This window comes from Schistocerca cancellata, chromosome 7 (assembly GCF_023864275.1).
Source record: "Schistocerca cancellata isolate TAMUIC-IGC-003103 chromosome 7, iqSchCanc2.1, whole genome shotgun sequence".
NCBI classification, from domain to species: domain Eukaryota; kingdom Metazoa; phylum Arthropoda; class Insecta; order Orthoptera; family Acrididae; genus Schistocerca; species Schistocerca cancellata.
This window is the reverse complement of record NC_064632.1, coordinates 106,520,153-106,541,260: the sequence shown is the minus strand read 5'-3', so window position 1 is coordinate 106,541,260 and position 21,108 is coordinate 106,520,153. Positions and strand designations below refer to the sequence as shown.

The 21,108-nt window shown below is 46.1% G+C and overlaps 1 protein-coding gene across 1 annotated transcript in view; it reads left to right on the top strand.

Annotated features, from left to right (window-relative positions):
* The window catches only part of LOC126092656 (radial spoke head 1 homolog), a 179,756-nt gene that overhangs the window by 138,859 nt on the left and 19,789 nt on the right, over positions 1–21,108 (top strand). The window contains exon 5 of the mRNA XM_049908378.1: positions 7,282–7,453. Within this exon, the coding sequence (XP_049764335.1) occupies positions 7,282–7,453 (172 nt within the window). The remainder of the gene's footprint in view (positions 1–7,281; positions 7,454–21,108) is intronic.

Sequence of the window (21,108 nt, the reverse complement as noted above, 5' to 3'; positions counted from 1 at the left end):
CGGCCTGAGGCAGCATGTCACGGATTGCGTGGCCCCTCCCGCCGGAGGTTCGAGTCCTCCCTCGGGCATGGGTGTGTGTGTTGTTCTTAGCATAAGTTAGTTTAATTAGAGTGTAACTCTAGGGACAGATGACCTCAACAGTTTGGTCCATTAGGAATTCACACACATTTGAACATTTGCGAACATGAAGGCGTGGACCAAAGTTGTCAACAAGCCACTGTGCAGCTGGTGGTGGCTCCATAATGGTGTGGACTACGTGGAATGGGCTGTGTTCTCTGGTCCAACTGAACAGAACATTGACGGGAAATGGTTATGTTGGGCTACTTGCAGACCACTGGCGACGATTTATGGACTTCATGTACCCAAACAACGATCGTCAGGTCACTGGGTCACAACTATTCACGACTTGTTTGAAGAACATTGTGGACAGTTCGTGCTACAGATTTCGTAACCCAAATCGCTCGACATGAACCCCTTGAAGATTTATGGGATATAATCGAGAGCTGAGTTCGTGCGCAAAATCCTGCACCAGCAACACTTTCGCAATTATGAAAGGCTGTAGAGGCAGCATGGCTCATTATTTCTGCAATGGACTTGCGACATGTTGAGTCCATGCCAAGTCACGTTGCTATACTACGTCGGACAAAAGAAGATCCGACGTAATATTAGTATGCATCCCATGACTTTTGTCACCTCATTTTATATTGCGCAGTTCAAGTACACTATACACTGCCTGATCAAAAGTAACATAACACCCCTACGCAGTGCGGTATTGGCAACTACATGTCACGAGAGGCGTATCTGCTAGTATAAAAGGAAGCGTAGTGTACTATATTGGCAGTATAGGGCTCTGAAACCCGCCGTGCGCATTTCACGACTCTAGTCGATGCGTTTGCTACATGAAGAAAAGGGCATTCCACCAGTACATGATGTGGTGTCAACGCCAGACACACTTGGTAGCTTTAAATCGGCCGCGGTCCATTAGTACATGTCGGACCCGCGTGTCGCCACTGTCAGTAATTGCAGACCGAGCGCCACCACACGGCAGGTCTAGAGAGACGTACTAGGACTCGCCCCAGTTGTACGACGACTTTGCTAGCGACTACACTGACGAAGCCTTTCTCTCATTTGCCGAGAGATAGTTAGAATAGCCTTCAGCTAAGTCCATGGCTACGACCTAGCAAAGCGCCATTAACCATATCTAGAGAGAGTCTCACTTGTATCATCAAGAATGCTGTATACAAATGATGGATTAAAGTTAAGTATTTCAGCAGCTACGTACTTTTCTTTATAGCATTCATTACGTATCCTGTTTCAGACCTAACGTCAGCCGGCGTGTGTAAACGCGTGCCTTTCGGTTACCCGTCACTGTGGACTGGCAGTCTTGTCAGTCCACTACACATGATAGCTTTCGGCAATGTGCCCTGGCATTCTACAAAAAGATGGGTCGTCTACAAATCAGGTCATCAGGACGTGGACCACCAACCAGTTTACAGGCCGACAGCAAAGTGATCTGATCTGCTGCGGAAGTAATTCTGCCCGCAACAAACTGAGAGGAAAACACGGTGGGGGCGGGGGCCATGAAGCAATTGATACTACTGTCGAACGCACTCCCCAGAGGCCAGTTCATCAAGGCAGGACATCACATCTCCGCAACAAGATGGTCAGCAGGAATAATATGCGAGTGCGATAGTGCAGTGCGTGTTTTGCGTAAAATTACGATGCAATGTTCCTTTGCATAGTAATTTTGTCAAACACAGACACTACAGTATCGTATCTACCCGCCGACAACCGGCAAGCAAGTTTTAAGTGAGATGTCTTCCCTGTGCGGGAATGTATATAATGAATGCACGAGTGCAGGCTGTAGATACACAGTTGACGGCATATGGGAGTTTGGTTCTTCCCGTGAGTCGCGCTCGGATAGTCAGATGGTAAGGCGACCGCTAGCGAAAAATCCGGATTCGAGTTCCGGTTCGGCGCAAATTTTTATCATCGTCAATCCATTATATAGCTGATGATTGTTCTTATTCGCAGCTGCAAATACATTTCATGCATAACATGCAAGTGTTTAACCTGCGCGGCATCCAAGCAAGCAGTTCTTGTCAGTCACCAGTGGCAGTGGCTGTGTGTTGTCAGCAGAGAAGCAGTAACAGCAGAATGGGTCGGTCAGGAGAGCTCCCTGATATTGAACGTGGACCGGTCACTGGATGTCACCTGAGTAACATACCCATCAGGCATATTTCAAGCCTTCTACAGCTCCCAAAATCGACTGCTGGTGACGAGATTATGAAGCGCAGTCGCCAAGGAACAACCACGTCTGAACCTAGACCAGACAGACCTCTTGGAATGGTGAATCACGCTATACCCTGCGGCAGTCCGATGGAAGGGTTTGGTTTACGGGGAGTGCCTGGAGGAAGTTACCTGCCTTTTTGTGTAGTGGCAATAGAAAAGCACGGATGAGCTGTTGTTACGGTATGGGGGCGTTTCTCGTGGTGTGATTCCCTTCCTGCATTTAAGAAATCGCTAAACGTGGAAGAATATGAACATATTTTAAAGCATGGTGCATTGCATATAGCAGAGGATGATTAGGAGACGACAAGTTAACCCACGGTCCTATATACAGGGTGGTCCATTGATCGTAACCTGGCCAAATATCTCACGAAATAAGCATCAAACGAAAAAACTACAAAGAACGAAACTCGTCTAGATGGAAGGGGGCAACCAGATGGCGCTATGGTTGGCCCGCTAGATGGCGCTGCCATAGGTCAAACGGATATCAACTGCATTCTTTTTTTTTTATTAGGAACCCCTCATTTTTATTACATATTCGTGTAGTACGTAAAGAAATATGAATGTTTTAGTTGGATCACTTTTTTGGCTTTGTGATAGATGGCGCTGTAATAGTATATGGCTCACAATTTTAGAGGAACAGTTGCTAACAAGTAGTTTTTTTCAATTAAAATACATAACGTAGGTACATTTGAACATTTTATTTCGGTTGTTCCAATGTGATACATATACCTTTGTGAACTTATCATTTCTGAGAACGCATGCTGTTACAGCGTGATTAGCTGTAAATACCACATTAATGCAATATATGCTCAAAATGATATCCGTCAACCTCAATGGCAGCGCCATCTAGCGTGTCAACCATAGCGCCATCTGGTTTCCCCCTTCAAGCTCGACAAGTTTCGTTCTTTGTAGTTTTTTTCGTTTGACGCTTATTTCGTGAGATATTTGGTACAGTCACGATCAATGGACTACCCTGTATAAGCGAAACCCACGTAAAAACATTTTCAAAGTCTGTTTACTTTACAAATGAGTTAATGTGTTAAATATTTGCCTCTAAGCATGTGAGTGAAAAAAGGTTTCGGAAAGCTTTGAAAATTTGTTGCAAGTTGCTAAGTACTGTCGTTAGAAACAATGGATGAATAAAAACAGAGTAATTTCCACTCCATTTTAAACAAAAGCTAGTTTTTCACAGATCAGAGTGTTTGTGACGTCATTTCTCCTGAGCTGTGTGTCGTACAATGATATAATTTTGCAGATACATTCAATTGTATACGTGAATACTGTCTGCAAAATGTATTGCGAATACAGTAAGCAGTAAGGAAGAGATAAATTAAAGCGTCATGCCAGATCTTGAAGTTTTACTACATCGACAAGGGAAATGTAGTGAGCTATAAACCTTTCCTTTTCATCATTTTTTGAGGAGTAGCAGCGAGAAAAATTTTCGAAATGGTTTGTTGGAAGCCGCTAAGTGCTTTCATTCTCGCATACTGTGTGAATAAGGTCAGGGCATTTGCGCGCCGTCAGTTGCGTTGCATCGAGACAAATACAGTTTCTAACAGCAATAGTTGCCCTATGACCTCAGCATAAGATTACACCTTTTAACGAGTACATTAAGACAGCATTTTATATTTTGAAATTCGATCAATAGCTATGCGAAATAATGAAAATCAAATTTTGATGCCTCTTGAGGTTTAGCAATATAGATGATTGTTTATGTCACCATGACAATGCACCTTGTCATAAAGTAGCAGCTGTAAAGTGATAGTTTGTGGACGATAACATTCCCGGAATCGACTGGCCTACCCAGAGTCCCGGTCTGAACCAAATGGAACACCACCGCGATGAGTTAGAACGTCACCTTTGCTCCAGACCCCAGCATCCGACAACACTACCTTCATTGGTTTCGGCTCTTGAAGAATAATAGGCTCCCATTTCTCCGCTGACATTCGGAACGTCATTAGTGGTATCGCCAGCAATGTTCAAGCCACCATAAAGGTGAAGGGTGGACACATCTCACATCAATGCCCATTAATAGGTGTCCTGATACTTTTGATCAGATAGTGTATATCTCATCAATCATTCAGTATACTATGACAAGTTGTTGAATGTACTTATTACGCTGCAAAGCGAAATGGCACTGGTTAAGGTGGCAGCACCATCTCGTATAAGCCAGAGGAACAGGGATGAGATGTAATAACAACACACATTCTCGCATTTCATGGGACACCCTACATGTCTCTACGGCAAAAGCCTTGCATAACAGAGCTATTAAATATTGAACGGCGCTTTCGTTTCACAATATCTTTAATACAGGGCCATTAAAAATGATTGAAGCGATTTCATAAATTCACTGTAGCTCCATTCCTTGACATATGGTCACGACACACTACAGATACGTAGAAAAACTCATAGTTTTGTTCGGCTGAAGCCGCACTTCAGGTTTCTGCCGCCAGAGCGCTCGAGAGCACAGTGAGACAAAATGGCGACAGGAGCCGAGAAAGCGTATGTCGTGCTTGAAATGCACTCACATCAGTCAGTCATATCAGTGCAACGACACTTCAGGACGAAGTTCAACAAAGATCCACCAACTGCTAACTCCATTCGGCGATGGTATGCGCAGTTTAAAGCTTCTGGATGCCTCTGTAAGGGGAAATCAACGGGTCGCGCTGCAGTGAGCGAAGAAACGGTTGAACGCGTGCGGGCAAGTTTCACGTGTAGCCCGCGGAAAATTGGCTCATGTCACAACTGGAGACCGACAGCGCCGACTTCATCTTTCAACAGGATGGTGCTCCACCGCACTTCCATAATGATGTTCGGCATTTCTTAAACAGGAGATTGGAAAACCGATGGATCGGTCGTGGTGGAGATCATGATCAGCAATTCATGTCATGGCCTCCACGCTCTCCCCACTTTACCCCATGCAATTTCTTTCTGTGGGGTTATGTGAAAGATTCAGTGTTTAAACCTCCTCTACCAAGAAACAACTGCGAGCTCGCATCAACGATGCTTTCGAACTCATTGATGGGGACATGCTGCGCCGAGTGTGGGAGGAACTTGATTATCGGCTTGATGTCTGCCGAATCACTAAAGGGGCACATATCGAACATTTGTGAATGCCTAAAAAAACTTTTTGAGTTTTTGTATGTGTGTGCAAAGCATTGTGAAAATATCTCAAATAATAAAGTTATTGTAGAGCTGTGAAATCGCTTCAATCATTTGTAATAAACCTGTAGTTCTCGCACGCTTTCACAGTCACACTGATCAGCCAGAACATTATGAGCACCGATTTACTATCGATATAAAACCGTCCAGGGAATAGCAGCTTCACCTTGCGAGGAATGACTCTTAGTCAGACACACACACACGGTGCACTTAGTACCAGTGAGCGTGCTGTCCGTGTGTAGAATGGGAAAGGCATGCAATCTATCTGCGTTTGATCCAGAGCAGATTCTATGATGGCCTGGAGGCTCGGCACGAGTATTTCGGAAACTGCATGACTTTTCCGGTGTTCGAGGAGTGCTGTGGCGAGTGTCTTCATCACATGGCCAAACCAAGGTTCAAATTGTTCAAATGGCTCTGAGCACTATGGGACTTAACATCTGAGGTCATCAGTCCCCTAGACTTAGAACTACTTAAACCTAACTAACCTAAGGATCACACACACAGTCATGCCCGAGGCAGGATTCGAACCTGTGACGGTAGCAGCAACGCGGTTCCGGACTGAAGCGCCTAGAACCGCTCGGCCACAGGAAACCACGCCCAGACGTTGTGGGGTTTGGGCCGCAGCTCGTCATTACAGATGTCAGATGTTGTAGGCTGGCCGTCTGATAAAACAGGAGAGGAGGCGAACTGTGGCGGAACTAACGTCAGACATTAATGCTCAGCGGAGTACAAGCGTGTCTTAAACGATAGGCCTCCGTAGCCGACGACCTATGCATGTGCCAATGTTAACACAATGACAATGGCAACTACGACCAAAATGGGCATGTGACCTCAGCCTTGGGCATTGGTACAGTGGCAGTGCGATGCATGATCTGATGAATCCGGATACCTTCTTCAGCTTGTCGATGGGAGGCAGCGAATCCATCGTCTTCCAGGAGAACAGCACCTTGACACCTGTACTGTGTGATGGAGATAAGCTGGCGGCAACTCCAGTATGCTCTGGGGAACATTCGCGAGGGCATCCATGGCTCAAGTGGAGCTTGTGCGACGCACCATGAAGGCCAAAGAGTATCGTACACCGTTTCAGAGCTCTTCATGACGATCATGTTTCTTGACGGCAGTGGCATTTTCAACAAGATAATGCGCCATGTGACAAGGCCAGGAGTGTGAAAGAGTGGTTCGAGGAACACAGTGGCGAGTTCCTGTTGATGTTCTGGCTCCCAACTCGCCAGATCTGAACCTGATCGAACACATCTGGGATGTGGTTTTACGTGGCGTCAGATCGTGACCTTCCCCGTAATGTGCGGGAATTAGGTGACTTGTGTGTGCAGATGTGGTGCCAACTCCGTCCAGCGGCCTACTGCGGCCTCAGTGCTTCCATGCCATGACCCCTCGCCCCTGTTATCAGTACCAAAGGTGGACTTACCGGCTATAAGGTAGGTATCATAATGTTCTGGCTGTTCAGTGTATATACAGTGTACGTGTACGGGCACACGTTTCGTCAGAATAAACTACTGGTCGCCTTAATTCTGATGGCTCACTTATTTTGTTAAAAAATAAGTATAATACAATATGTATCTCGTTCGGACGTGATGACTCCTTTCTTGTGACACATGTCAGAATCACTAAAATAGGTCTGCGTGGGAAAAATAAGTCATTTTCTTAACGTGAAACATCGGAAATTTACAGCGTTTTCCTTCGTCACTAAGCTGGACAGAATAAACTCATTTTTGAATCTTGTATAAACACGTATGTCCCAGCCAAGGATAACCGCTACAACCGAGTTTTTTTGGCAAGCCTTTAGCCATCTGATGCTTTTCTGTGCAGATTACGGACTCTCGGGAGTCGATCTCCGTGGAGGTCCCAGAAGAGCCTGTGGAAGAGGAGCCACCGCTGGAGATAGACGACCAACTGTTCATGCGGTCGCCGCCGCCTGAGGCCGTCGAGCCGGAGGAGGTGGTGCCCGAGGAGGGATGGCCCTTCGACGAGGAGGACGCTCGTAAGTACTGATCACACGCTGAAGTATAACGCAGCTCATTAAAATTGCCACAACAGAAGGGATACCGATAACGAAATTTTACTTTTGTGCATGTACAGTATATTATGTAAATATATGATTAAATTTGTAGTTGATCTGGGGATGTATATGGGACGAAATCGAATATACAGTGCTACCTCATTTGGCAGCAACAATGGTTCTAGCCTGGATTGGTATGGAGTCGAACTGAGCTCGGATAACAGACACAGGTACATCATTCCACGCTGCTTCAATCATATGCCACAGTTTATCAATCGTAGAGGCTTTCATATAGCGGCAATCCATCAACAGATGTTTTCAATGGATGAAAGATCTGAAGAAGTTGCTGTAGAGGTCAGCAGTCGAACACCGTCTTTATCGACATAAATCGGGAAAACATAGGCATCATGAAGTCTTGGGCTGTCTCCTTGAAAGATAACGTGACAGACACCAAAAGGAAGGACGTAGCCACTGTCCTGAACATAACGTTGGTGTAAAAACTACCGGCTATGTGAATCAGAGTTGATGGTGATGTGCAGCCAGTGGCACCATGACGAATGAAATTTGGCAACGTTCTTTTTCCTCAGGGCCTCCAAACTCCGATACATGCAAAATGATGCTGTGCGCAAAACCGGTACTTGTCTGATACGTCGACATTCTTCCACTTCTATGTCCAGGGCTGTCGTTGAGCGCATTTCGGTCAGCGTGCTTTTCTCTGCTGCCACTTGAAGGGAAGCGAGACTATGGTCACCATCCAGATAGTCCGTAATGGTCCAAACGTCATAGAATGAAGGCTTTCACGGCAGTAGTTGTCATCACTTAACATTTCCGGGCTGAGATGCCGTGGTCCATATATAAGACTCTCCCAAGACATAAAAGAGGGGTGATTAAAACATTAATAGACAGGGCGCACAAAATATGTGAACCAGCTAACTTAGATGATGAGATTGAACACCTTAGAGCGACCTTCAAGAAGAATGGGTATTCCAACAGAGAGATAGATCGTGCCCTAATCCCTAGACTGACAACTAGGACGGACGAGGATCGACACCAGCCCAAGGGGAAAGTGTTCTTACCTTTCATCAGTAAGGTCACTGATCGTACTGGAAAAATTTTAAGCAAGTACGATGTGGAAACTGTTTCAGACCACTACGAAAATAAAAGGATGTTTAAAATCCGCAAAAGATAAACGACATCCTCTAGCTACACCAGGCGTCTATAAATTCCGTGCAGTTGTGGAAAGGTCTATATAGGCACAACAAAAAGAAGGGTCAACACCGTTCTGGGTGAACATAAAAGGAACTGCCGCCTCGGGCATATTGATAAATCGGCTGTAGCGTAACATGTGTTTCAGGAAGGTGATCATGAAATAAAGTTTAGTGAGAACGACCGTCATAGCAAAGACGTCGCATTATTATACGCGAATGTACAGAGAGGCCATTGAGATTGCCAAACACTGCAATAATTTTAATAGAAAGTGTGAAGGCATTAAGCTGGATTAGATATGGATGTCAACATTGTAGCAACAGCGTGACAATCTATTAGTTTCAATTGAGAAAGTTGGCAATATCAGAGATCACAGCACAGCCGACGTCACGTGATTGGCAGCGGCGCCCTCTGGATGGCTTATATATACGGTGCTCACTAGTGCTCTCTTTGCAGTTCGCCGATTATCCTCGGAGGATGACTTCCGCAGTCGAAGGCGAAACGTCAGGGGGAGAGTCTTATGTATGGACCACGGCATCCAGCCCGGAAATGTTAAGTGATGGTCCAAACGTCGTCCCATGCCCCGTGTGGATACCAATCTTTCTGTAAACAAGCCCATTCCCTGACGCAATATGCTTGGCATGGCTGTACAGTCCTGTACAGCCTATCGAACAATATGTCAGTCCTCTGAGGTGCTTGTCGATTCTGTATGGCGTTCAGTATGGCCCTCCTGAACGCGTCGATTCCATATTCACAGGTAGTCGGCGGATTCCGACCAATGCGAGCAGCAACGTCACGTAACGCTAGGCTGCACTCTCGACAGGTCACTCGTGACACGAGGGATAAAGCGATCGTCTCATGAACAACACACATACAAATTTGTCTTCTGAATGTGAAATTCACTACGTGATCTTTCCTTGTACAGGATGTCCCAGAGAGAATGGTCAGTACTCAGGATTTTACAGGAACGATCATTCATAGCAAAAAAGGCTAGTAAACATGAGCTCTAAAGTACATACCTTAATAGCCATGGGCACTTGTTCATCTTCGCTGTTGTGAAACACCTCTAGTCCATAGTTTCACCTCCCAAGCTCCCAGAATATGGAAAGCAAAGAGCTTGTAGGAGAAGAAATTTGTTTCACAGTATCGAAGATGAAGAAGAGCTCGTACCTCCTAAATCATGCTTTTTGGAGTGTATGTTTGATAGACTGTTTCGCTTCGAATTATTGTTCCCTTCATATTCCTGAATATTGACCATTACACCTGAAACGTCCTGTACACAGAATGCAAATGACGTTAAACCTACGTACTATGCGTGCTTCTGCTGAAATACATTTGCATATCTAAGCCCCAAGTACGCCACACGCCATTTCGACGTTTGTTGCATACGGTCTTCATGCTGTTGTAATCTTTTAATGGCAAACAATGTATGTCCCTCACTGCCCATGACAAGTCTGTCGCAAAGGGAAGTTCTCCTTCTTTCTGCGGCTTTTTAATCAGTAGCTGTAACTTATAATTGGAATACCATCACTTTAATAATGCAATGATTACTTTTTAATCGAAGTTGCACGAGATTCTTACTTCGATTAAAAAGTTGTGCGAGGTTCTGAGCTACATTTCCGGTCCAGAATGAAATTTTAATCTACCAGGAAGTTTTATAATGTTTAATTTTTCGCATCTTAGTGTTCTTTGCAATTTTTCCTTTTCGTACAAAAGGCGTAGTTTATGTTCAGATGAGCATGACACAGTCTACATATGGTTCTATAACCAGAATCAGTGCACACAGACTCTTCGGAGAATCTGGGAATTTGACTCGTAACGAGCTACAAAAGTCAGGTAAATATTCTTCCCGTATGTCCCTCGGAACGGGTGCTTATGGGAAATTTAATTGGCCGCTCAAAGAGATTGTCCAGGTAGCTTTCGATGTTATTTTGATTGAAATTTGGGCGTAATTAAGTAAACTGCAAACCTTAGGGAACATCAGCTCAATCAGATAAGGTATGAATTTCTTATTTTTTATACATAATATTTCTAAATTAGAATACGACTAAAACAACGAGCGTTTTCTTCACTATCTTCTTCTACAACGCCAGGTTACGCCTAGCAGTGGCAGATGAAGAAGCAGAAGTACAACGCTGTTTTTTTCAGTCGCGTTCTGATTTAGATAAGCTATGTACAAAAAACTTCTAAGTCTACGTCTGGTACGACTGCATTAGTTTTTCCTAACGTTTGCAGTTTATTTAATTACGCCTAAGTTTCAGTTACAACAAGGTCACTAGTTACCAAGACAGTCTCATAGTCCTTGAACAACCAGTTAACTTCCCAATAGTTACGTTTTGCGTTTGACGCACGGGAAGAATCACGTGACTCGTTCAGCTCATTGTGAGTCACGTTTCCTCTTTCTCAGAAGAGGGTGTGTGAGGTGATTCTGAGCCTCTGATCACGTCTGCATCTGTCTTCTGAACAGCACTGAAGATCTGTAGGAGTCGTTGAAGATGTGTGTCCAAACCTCTGACGTTATGTTTGAATGGAGTAAACGGAGGTAGTGAATATAATTCTGCACGTGTCTAATTTTGCACAGCTCTGCCGTCAGTTATTTTGAGGCCCACTGCTTTACGTTGATTCGTATAACACAGGAACATCTGAAATCCAAATACTGTTCTGATGCTAGGTTGTCATAGATGGTGTGAGGCACGATTCCAAAAGTATTCTTCTCGAAATCGTGTCCAAAGCAATGAGTCGTCAGGAGCACTATTATCGCGAGTCCTAGAAACATGAAAATCCAAAGATATTTGAAATAAGCAAATTTTGTCACACTTCAAAGTCTGACAACGACGGTGAGTAGCCGGAACGTTGAAAAGCGCAGATCTGGGCAGGGTGTCAGTACTCGTAAGGAAGATAGAAAGTCACTGATTTGGACTATGACTCGCGTTGTGGGCACAACGTAATGGGCTGTAGACGTACTGCAGTCGCGACACCACCAAGGTACCGACGATGACGCCTTCATTTCCTGGCTGGCCCTCTAGGTACGTGTCTACACCTGGAGAACCTCAAAGATTATGAACGTTTCTTTTAATTAACTGTTAATTAAAATACGAACACTGAGAGAGATTTTTCACTGATAACCTACGACAGTATTGTTGTTGTTGTTATTGTTGTTAATTAAAATACGAACACTGAGAGAGATTTTTCACTGATACCTACGACAGTATTGTTGTTGTTGTTCTTATTGTTGTGCTGAAGAGGAGCACAACAATAACAACAACAACAACAATACTGTCGTAGGTATCAGTGAAAAATCTCTCTCAGTGTTCGTATTTTAATTAACAGTTAATTAAAAGAAACATTCATAACCTTTTAGGTCCTCCAGGTGTAGAAACTGGTTTTATGCAGCTAGCCAAGACGAGTTATTACCGCAGACTACGTCCATTTGAACTTGCTTACTGTATTCATCCCTTGGCCTCTCTCCACAATATTTACCCCTCCACACTTTCTTCCGTTATTAAACTAACAATTCCTTGGTACCTCAGGATCTATCCTATCAACCAGTCCCTTGTTTAGCCAGTCTGCACCAACAAATCGTACCGGAACACAGTACAACGCTGCATCGCATCCATGGCACAACATACACTCCTGGAAATTGAAATAAGAACACCGTGAATTCATTGTCCCAGGAAGGGGAAACTTTATTGACACATTCCTGGGGTCAGATACATCACATGATCACACTGACAGAACCACAGGCACATAGACACAGGCAACAGAGCATGCACAATGTCGGCACTAGTACAGTGTATATCCACCTTTCGCAGCAATGCAGGCTGCTATTCTCCCATGGAGACGATCGTAGAGATGCTGGATGTAGTCCTGTGGAACGGCTTGCCATGCCATTTACACCTGGCGCCTCAGTTGGACCAGCGTTCGTGCTGGACGTGCAGACCGCGTGAGACGACGCTTCATCCAGTCCCAAACATGCTCAATGGGGGACAGATCCGGAGATCTTGCTGGCCAGGGTAGTTGACTTACACCTTCTAGAGCACGTTGGGTGGCACGGGATACATGCGGACGTGCATTGTCCTGTTGGAACAGCAAGTTCCCTTGCCGGTCTAGGAATGGTAGAACGATGGGTTCGATGACGGTTTGCATGTACCGTGCACTATTCAGTGTCCCTCGACGATCACCAGTGGTGTACGGCCAGTGTAGGAGATCGCTCCCCACACCATGATGCCGGGTGTTGGCCCTGTGTGCCTCGGTCGTATGCAGTCCTGATTGTGGCGCTCACCTGCACGGCGCCAAACACGCATACGACCATCATTGGCACCAAGGTAGAAGCGACTCTCATCGCTGAAGACGACACGTCTCCATTCGTCCCTCCATTCACGCCTGTCGCGACACCACTGGAGGCGGGCTGCACGATGTTGGGGCGTGAGCGGAAGACGGCTTAACGGTGTGCGGGACCGTAGCCCAGCTTCATGGAGACGGTTGCGAATGGTCCTCGCCGATACCCCAGGAGCAACAGTGTCCCTAATTTGCTGGGAAGTGGCGGTGCGGTCCCCTACGGCACTGCGTAGGATCCTACGGTCTTGGCGTGCATCCGTGCGTCGCTGCGGTCCGGTCCCAGGTCGACGGGCACGTGCACCTTCCGCCGACCACTGGCGACAACATCGATGTACTGTGGAGACCTCACGCCCCACGTGTTGAGCAATTCGGCGGTACGTCCACCCGGCCTCCCGCATGCCCACTATACGCCCTCGCTCAAAGTCCGTCAACTGCACATACGGTTCACGTCCACGCTGTCGCGGCATGCTACCAGTGTTAAAGACTGCGATGGAGCTCCGTATGCCACGGCAAACTGGCTGACACTGACGGCGGCGGTGCACAAATGCTGCGCAGCTAGCGCCATTCGACGGCCAACACCGCGGTTCCTGGTGTGTCCGCTGTGCCGTGCGTGTGATCATTGCTTGTACAGCCCTCTCGCAGTGTCCGGAGCAAGTATGATGGGTCTGACACACCGGTGTCAATGTGTTCTTTTTTCCATTTCCAGGAGTGTATGTTGGAAATGGCCTCCATCGGATGCAGTGTCATGCACGATACACGTAATCGTACTTTGGCTTACATCAGGTTGGCGGGCCACTTGCCTGGAGCTTATACTAGTGTTCGTCTCAATATCCTGTAGAACACAGTCCTCCAGATCTGGTGTACGCACAGTCCACTGCTTCCCTGAACGTTCGTCTGTCTGAAAGGACACATGATCACACAAACGCCCGAAAAGCTCTTGAAATGTTGAATGATGCTGTTGGCGTCTGTGAGGGTATTTGTTTTGGCACAGCTGTGCTGCCTCTCGACAGTTTTTCATCTGCTTGGCAGTACACAAACACCATCTCGGTTTGTTCCCAACATGAGTATCGGACCATTCTGCTGCTTGCAATAAGCTACGTCAACCACACAGCCTACAACACACAAGGAACACACAGCACGTGGTCGGATGAACAGTCATTCGTCAGCACCATCTACTGTGGCAACGATACATTTCTGGACACATGTTCGGGATGATGTTTGGTTTGTGGGGCGCTCAAATGTGCGGTCATCAGTACCCGTACAGAGTCCCAATTTTTACACAGGCCAGTTTGTTTACACAGTACAAACTAGCTTCTGCCCGCTTAGCTGGGTGGTAACGTGCTTACCTCTCGTGCAGCGGGCCCGGGTTCGATTGCCGGCCGGGTTGGAGATTAGGGAACTAGGGATACTAACTACTGTTTCCCAATGTATTTATTCCTTACTGAAATTTGTCATTAAAAATATACCACTTTTTCAAACCAACAGCTCAATTCATGGAATCAATACTAAAAATAAGAATAATCTTCACAAGGATGTAAAGTCAGTCACTTAGTCTTGCTCAAAAATGTATGCATTATTCAGGAACACACATTTTCAATAACTTGCCAGCAGCCATAAAAAGCTTAACAACCAATGAAATTCAGTTTAAGAGAAGTCTAAAGGCTTTATTGGTGGCCAACTCCTACTCCATTGATGAATTTCTCAGAACCAAGTGATTTTTTAACTTCTGCACAATTCCAATGCAGTAATGTTTCATTGTAAATAAGTGTGTGTGTGTGTGTTTGTGTGTGTGTGTGTGTGTGTGTGTGTGTGTGTGTGTGTGTGTAAGTACAATCTAACTTCTGCAGCATTTCAGTGCAGTAATGTGTTCATTGTAAATAATTATTATAGTAGTTCTATGACATATTTATTACCTTATTAATATAAAACTTTTTTATTTTAAATTCAGTGCATTAGTTTTTGTAAAATGATTCTTTCTTATAGTGTTCATTAAAAAAATGACGATCATTCCACTTGGGACCTGTGGAAGGTACATTAGCTTATTTGTTTCAGTTGTAAATATTTGTCATGTATTATTGTTTTTCTGACATGTTCCAGATCCTGGTGGAACTCCTCACTACGGATCAATTGGAATGAAAGTAAATCTAATCTAATCTAATCCATGAATTTTCTGTTACTAGTTCACCTGCTCAACTCCTTTCTCAAACAATCGGTTAAATATCCGTTTAGCTTTAATATCGTTGTGAAATGGTTTTAACTAGGATCGGACGACGTTACAAAGAGTGAAGTTTATCATTTAGAATAGTCAATTACAGATAACAAATTTCACTTTTTTATTTTCTAGTTTGTTTCACGTAACCGACAATTAATTTGCATTACGTCTTAATATCGCCTGTATGCCACAACTCCCAATGAAACTTTTTATGCTGATGCTTCAGTTCATGAAAATTTTCTGATGCGGCTAATTAATATAATTCGGATTCTCCTATTTGAAACAGTAGTAAGCGGTGTAAGATACACACATGTCAACGAGCGCACGTCTTAACCGACTGCGAAGTCAGAACGCAACTGCAACTTGACTACTGCCGAGTTGCTGCTCTTACTGACGCACATGCACAGCAAGAACAAATAATAAACTTTAAAGATTCTTGTAAGCCAAGATACCCTAACAAACTCAACAAAAAATGGCAATAAAACAACCAATACATATTCAATAAAAATTTTCTGGGTTTGTGACCGCCTTGTCAATACATAAAACTACAGACATTTCGGTCCCTGTTGCAAGTGACCTTCTTCAGAAGGAGACAATGGCCGCAGAAGCCTACATTTATATTTAACGAATATGTTGTGTGAGGTTCTAGGACCTCATACACAAAGTTCACTTACACTGAGTTAGGTAGCGTATCCACGTCGATCATCCTCCCAATCTTCGATTTACCCAAAATAGATACCTCTGACACAGGCGTAACAACTGCTGCGACATCCAGTTTATGATAGTGAGACACATGTAATACACATTATCTTCATACGAGCGGTTTATATAAAACAACGTGTAACTTTCTGTCTCATACTGAATGCTAATTACTTCGCTTTTCTTTTTCAGTTACGCCTGTGTACTCAGGGCAGTGGAACGACATTCAGCATGAATTCCGACTGTCTCGAAGAGCACGTAAGTAAATGATGTTTTGCATACCGTATGACTATGAAGGCATATCTTAGTGAAATGATGAGACTAAGTGACTAACTAGTAAGACTGCAGTAAACCCCCGAGGTGTTTGTAAAATATACCGTGTGTGTGTATGGTTGCGTAATGTTGCTTCCGCAATGGAATGCTCACGCTCTAATTAACTCCCAGGCATGGAGTGCTACAGAAGTTGTTAGTACGTTGTGCTAGCCAGTATGAAATTATTAATAACCCGATTGTGATCTGATATAAATATAAATTGAAAGGAAGTTACAGAATATTAAATCGTAAGGGGGCAAATTCATCCGGATTACATTGTGATGGCATCGAATCATTTAAAAATTTCAATCAGGGGAGAGAATTTTAAGACTATTTGTTTCATTGAATATCACTGTAGTGGCTACATCCACCTTAAGAATACAGCGTGTAGAGTACGATCAAGTATTCGCACCCTTATTAGTGGACATTAATATGGGGAATGTCCGCATTTATGACGGCTTAAACTCTGTGGTGGCACTTTCAGTGAGGTGTCTGACTGTCTGGAGTGGGATGGCGGGCCACATTTCCTCAAGAGCAGAAATCAGAGGAGGTAGGATTCTCCACGTTGCGGTCGGGAGCGAAGTGGACGTTTTAACTGATCCCAGTGGATTCAGGTCGGGACCTATGGCAGACCAATCCATTGAAGGAATGTTGTCCACAGACTGTTGACTCACAGACGCTGCTTTACGAGAGGGTTACAAACATGTGTTCACAGTCTCCCTCAATTAGCATTTTCTTGAGAGCAATAAGGGGACCACACAGTAACCACGAATATCACCCCCATACCGTAGCACCATCTTCTCTGTATGCCACTATTGTTACTAGTTGAGATGATGGTAGGCAACGTTCTGGAGGCACTCGCCAATTCCAAACTCTCCTATCGGATTGCAACACGGTAGAGAGTGATTCATCGCTCCAAATCACACTTTTCCGGCAGTCATCGACAGTCCAGTGCGCCGCTCTTTGCACCACATCAAGCACCGGTTAACATTGACTTCAGATACTGATGAGTAGCTGCTCGATAATTGTACCGTATTCTTTTTAACTCCCTACGCACAGTCATAATGCTAGCTGGACTGCTGGTGGCACTTTGCATCTGACGAGTGATTCCTCCGCTGATTTCTTGTGACTTTTTGAAGTCACCCTCCGCGATGCTCGATGGTCGCTGTCCGTCATTACACTAGGCCAGCCTGGTCTGGTACAAGAAAATTGAATCTTGCAACCAACAAAAGTAATAGGTCCTTGTAGCAACTCCTGTTGACCAGTCTCATTTGGTGTTATTGAAAATGTATCCACTGTCTTGTACACTGGCATTCTGCTCCTCCTTGCATATCTTCTACGGCAGTAAGGCATGGCTGTGTGCTCCGTGCAGCTGCCTCGAGTCGAATGAGCATGCTGCTGCCTCAGAACAGGATGCGAACTTCCCGCCCCCACCGGCGCGCACAGCGCCAGCGCGCCTTATCAGGGAACTTCCGGTTGCGCAATCTTGATTTTTCAGCAACACGGGCCTAGTAATACTAGGGCCCGTGTTGCGCTCTCTCTCGCACACTCGCGCAGCTGCCTCGCTCAGCGGCTAAGTCCGCTTCAAGGTCATGCGCCTATAAGGCGACACACACATGGCTGTGTGTGTCGCCTTATAGGCGCATGACCTTGAAGCGGACTTAGCCGCTGAGTTATACATGGCTGTGTGTGTCGCCTTATAGGCGCATGACCTTGAAACGGACTTAGCCGCTGAGTTATACATGGCTGTGTGTGTCGCCTTATAGGCGCATGACCTTGAAGCGGACTTAGCCGCTGAGCGAGGCAGCTGCGCGAGTGTGCGAGAGAGAGCGCAACACGGGCCCTAGTATTACTAGGCCCGTGTTGCTGAAAAATCAAGATTGCGCAACCGGAAGTTCCCTGATAAGGCGCGCTGGCGCTGTGCGCGCCAGTGGGGGCAGGAAGTTCGCATCCTGTTCTGAGGCAGCAGCATGCTCATTCGACTCGAGGCAGCCGCACGGAGCACACAGCCATGCCTTACCGCCGTAGAAGATATGCAAGGAGGAGCAGAATGCCAGTGTACAAGACAGTGGATACATTTTCAATAACACCAAATGAGACTGGTCAACAGGAGTTGCTACAAGGACCTATTACTTTTGTTGGTTGCAAGATTCAATTTTCTTGTACTACAACAGAAGTAGTTAGTGGCAATGCATGGTTAACAATTGCTGTTTTGAGAGGTACTGACACACCTCTTGCTGGATTGGAAGCCTACAATGAGAGGGACATTATTTCTTATCGCACTTTTGCTGTTATACATGGCTGTGTGTGTCGCCTTATAGAACTGTTATTCTTTGCGTTTCCGTTTCGCAATCACATCACCAACTGTTGACTGAGCAGCTGTAGAAGGGCTGCAATGTTCCTGATGGATCTGATATACAGGTAGACTCAGATGACTAGTCCACGTTCCAAGTCACTGACGTCTCCTGATCGACCCTTCTGCTGTAGCTGCTCCTCTGCTGGCAGCTCAGTACTTCCCGCCTCCTCTGATAGTGGCGAGTATGCCTATGGTCACATCTAGTGGTCTGTCTCGCTTTTCACAGCGGTGTCCGGATGCTGTTGATCAGATAACGTATGCAGGTACACCAAGGCCACTCTCTTAAAGACCAAGACCCTTACATTGCTTCTGGTGTACAGTGAGTTGAAACTGAATTTGAGGCGAATATCTGCGTACACATTTCACATTTGCTGTGTAGTACAAGGTGGGGTTTACTCTGTACTAATATTAGCCACTGCCTTCCAATTCTATTCATGTAAGGAACGAGGGAAAATGACTACCTATATGCCTCCGTGCGAGCTCTAAATCCCCTTGTTTAATTTCTGATAATCCCTCGCGATACGCACTCTCGAGGCTGCAGAATCGTATGGCAGCCAATCTCAAACATGGTTTTTTTGTATTTATACACTCCTGGAAATTGAAATAAGAACACCGTGAATTCACTGTCCCAGGAAGGGGAAACTTTATTGTCACATTCCTGGGATCAGATACATCACATGATCACACTGACAGAACCACAGGCACATAGACACAGGCAACAGAGCATGCACAATGTCGGCACTAGTACAGTGTATATCCACCTTTCGCAGCAATGCAGGCTGCTATTCTCCCATGGAGACGATCGTAGAGATGCTGGATGTAGTCCTGTGGAACGGCTTGCCATGCCATTTCCACCTGGCGCCTCAGTTGGACCAGCGTTCGTGCTGGACGTGCAGACCGCGTGAGACGACGCTTCATCCAGTCCCAAACATGCTCAATTGGGGACAGATCCGGAGATCTTGCTGGCCAGGGTGGTTGACTTACACCTTCTAGAGCACGTTGGGTGGCACGGGATACATGCGGACGTGCATTGTCCTGTTGAAACAGCAAGTTCCCTTGCCGGTCTAGGAATGGTAGAACGATGGGTTCGATGACGGTTTGGATGTACCGTGCACTATTCAGTGTCCCCTCGACGATCACCAGTGGTGTACGGCCAGTGTAGGAGATCGCTCCCCACACCATGATGCCGGGTGTTGGCCCTGTGTGCCTCGGTCGTATGCAGTCTTGATTGTGGCGCTCACCTGCACGGCGCCAAACACGCATACGACCATCATTGGCACCAAGGCAGAAGCGACTCTCATCGCTGAAGACGACACGTCTCCATTCGTCCCTCCATTCACGCCTGTCGCGACACCACTGGAGGCGGGCTGCACGATGTTGGGGCGTGAGCGGAAGACGGCCTAACGGTGTGCGGGACCGTAGCCCAGCTTCATGGAGACGGTTGCGAATGGTCCTCGCCGATACCCCAGGAGCAACAGTGTCCCTAATTTGCTGGGAAGTGGCGGTGCGGTCCCCTACGGCACTGCGTAGGATCCTACGGTCTTGGCGTGCATCCGTGCGTCGCTGCGGTCCGGTCCCAGGTCGACGGGCACGTACACCTTCCGCCGACCACTGGCGACAACATCGATGTACTGTGGAGACCTCACGCCCCACGTGTTGAGCAATTCGGCGGTACGTCCACCCGGCCTCCCGCATGTCCACTATACGCCCTCGCTCAAAGTCCGTCAACTGCACATACGGTTCACGTCCACGCTGTCGCGGCATGCTACCAGTGTTAAAGTCTGCGATGGAGCTCCGTATGCCACGGCAAACTGGCTGACACTGACGGCGGAGGTGCACAAATGCTGCGCAGCTAGCGCCATTCGACGGGCAACACCGCGGTTCCTGGTGTGTCCGCTGTGCCGTGCGTGTGATCATTGCTTCTACAGCCCTCTCGCAGTGTCTGGAGCAAGTATGATGGGTCTGACACACCGGTGTCAATGTGTTCTTTTTTCCATTTCCAGGAGTGTACAACAAGGATTCACAGGTCATTGTTGCTTTTCTTAAACTTTGTAAGGAATCAAAAGTGGTAGTACAAGTCAGTATGATGAAATGCGGAATACGTACGTAGATGTACGAGGAGTTTCGGTAAGCAATGCAACATAGTTTTCTTCTGAAAGTACGTTGATTTTACTCAGGATTTCAATACAACATATTATTCCCCATTCTTTTGGCTGCAAAGCCCTGTGTTTTAAACACAATGTTCGTTCAATGTGAGGGCCTTACGCAACCTTTCTGGGATGGCATGTGTGCCCTCGTGGTACCACTCGACTAGTCGTCGTCGGAGCCAACGTCTTCTTGCGCAATAAATGCTTCCTGCCGACGACATCCTTCATTGAGCCCAACAGACGGAAGTCGGTAGGTGCGACGTAGGATGGACGAAGAAGAACTGTCCACTGAACTTTTGTGAGCTCCTCCCATGTGCGCAGACTTCTGTGAGGCCCTGCGTTGTCATGGAGAAGGAGAAGTTAGTTT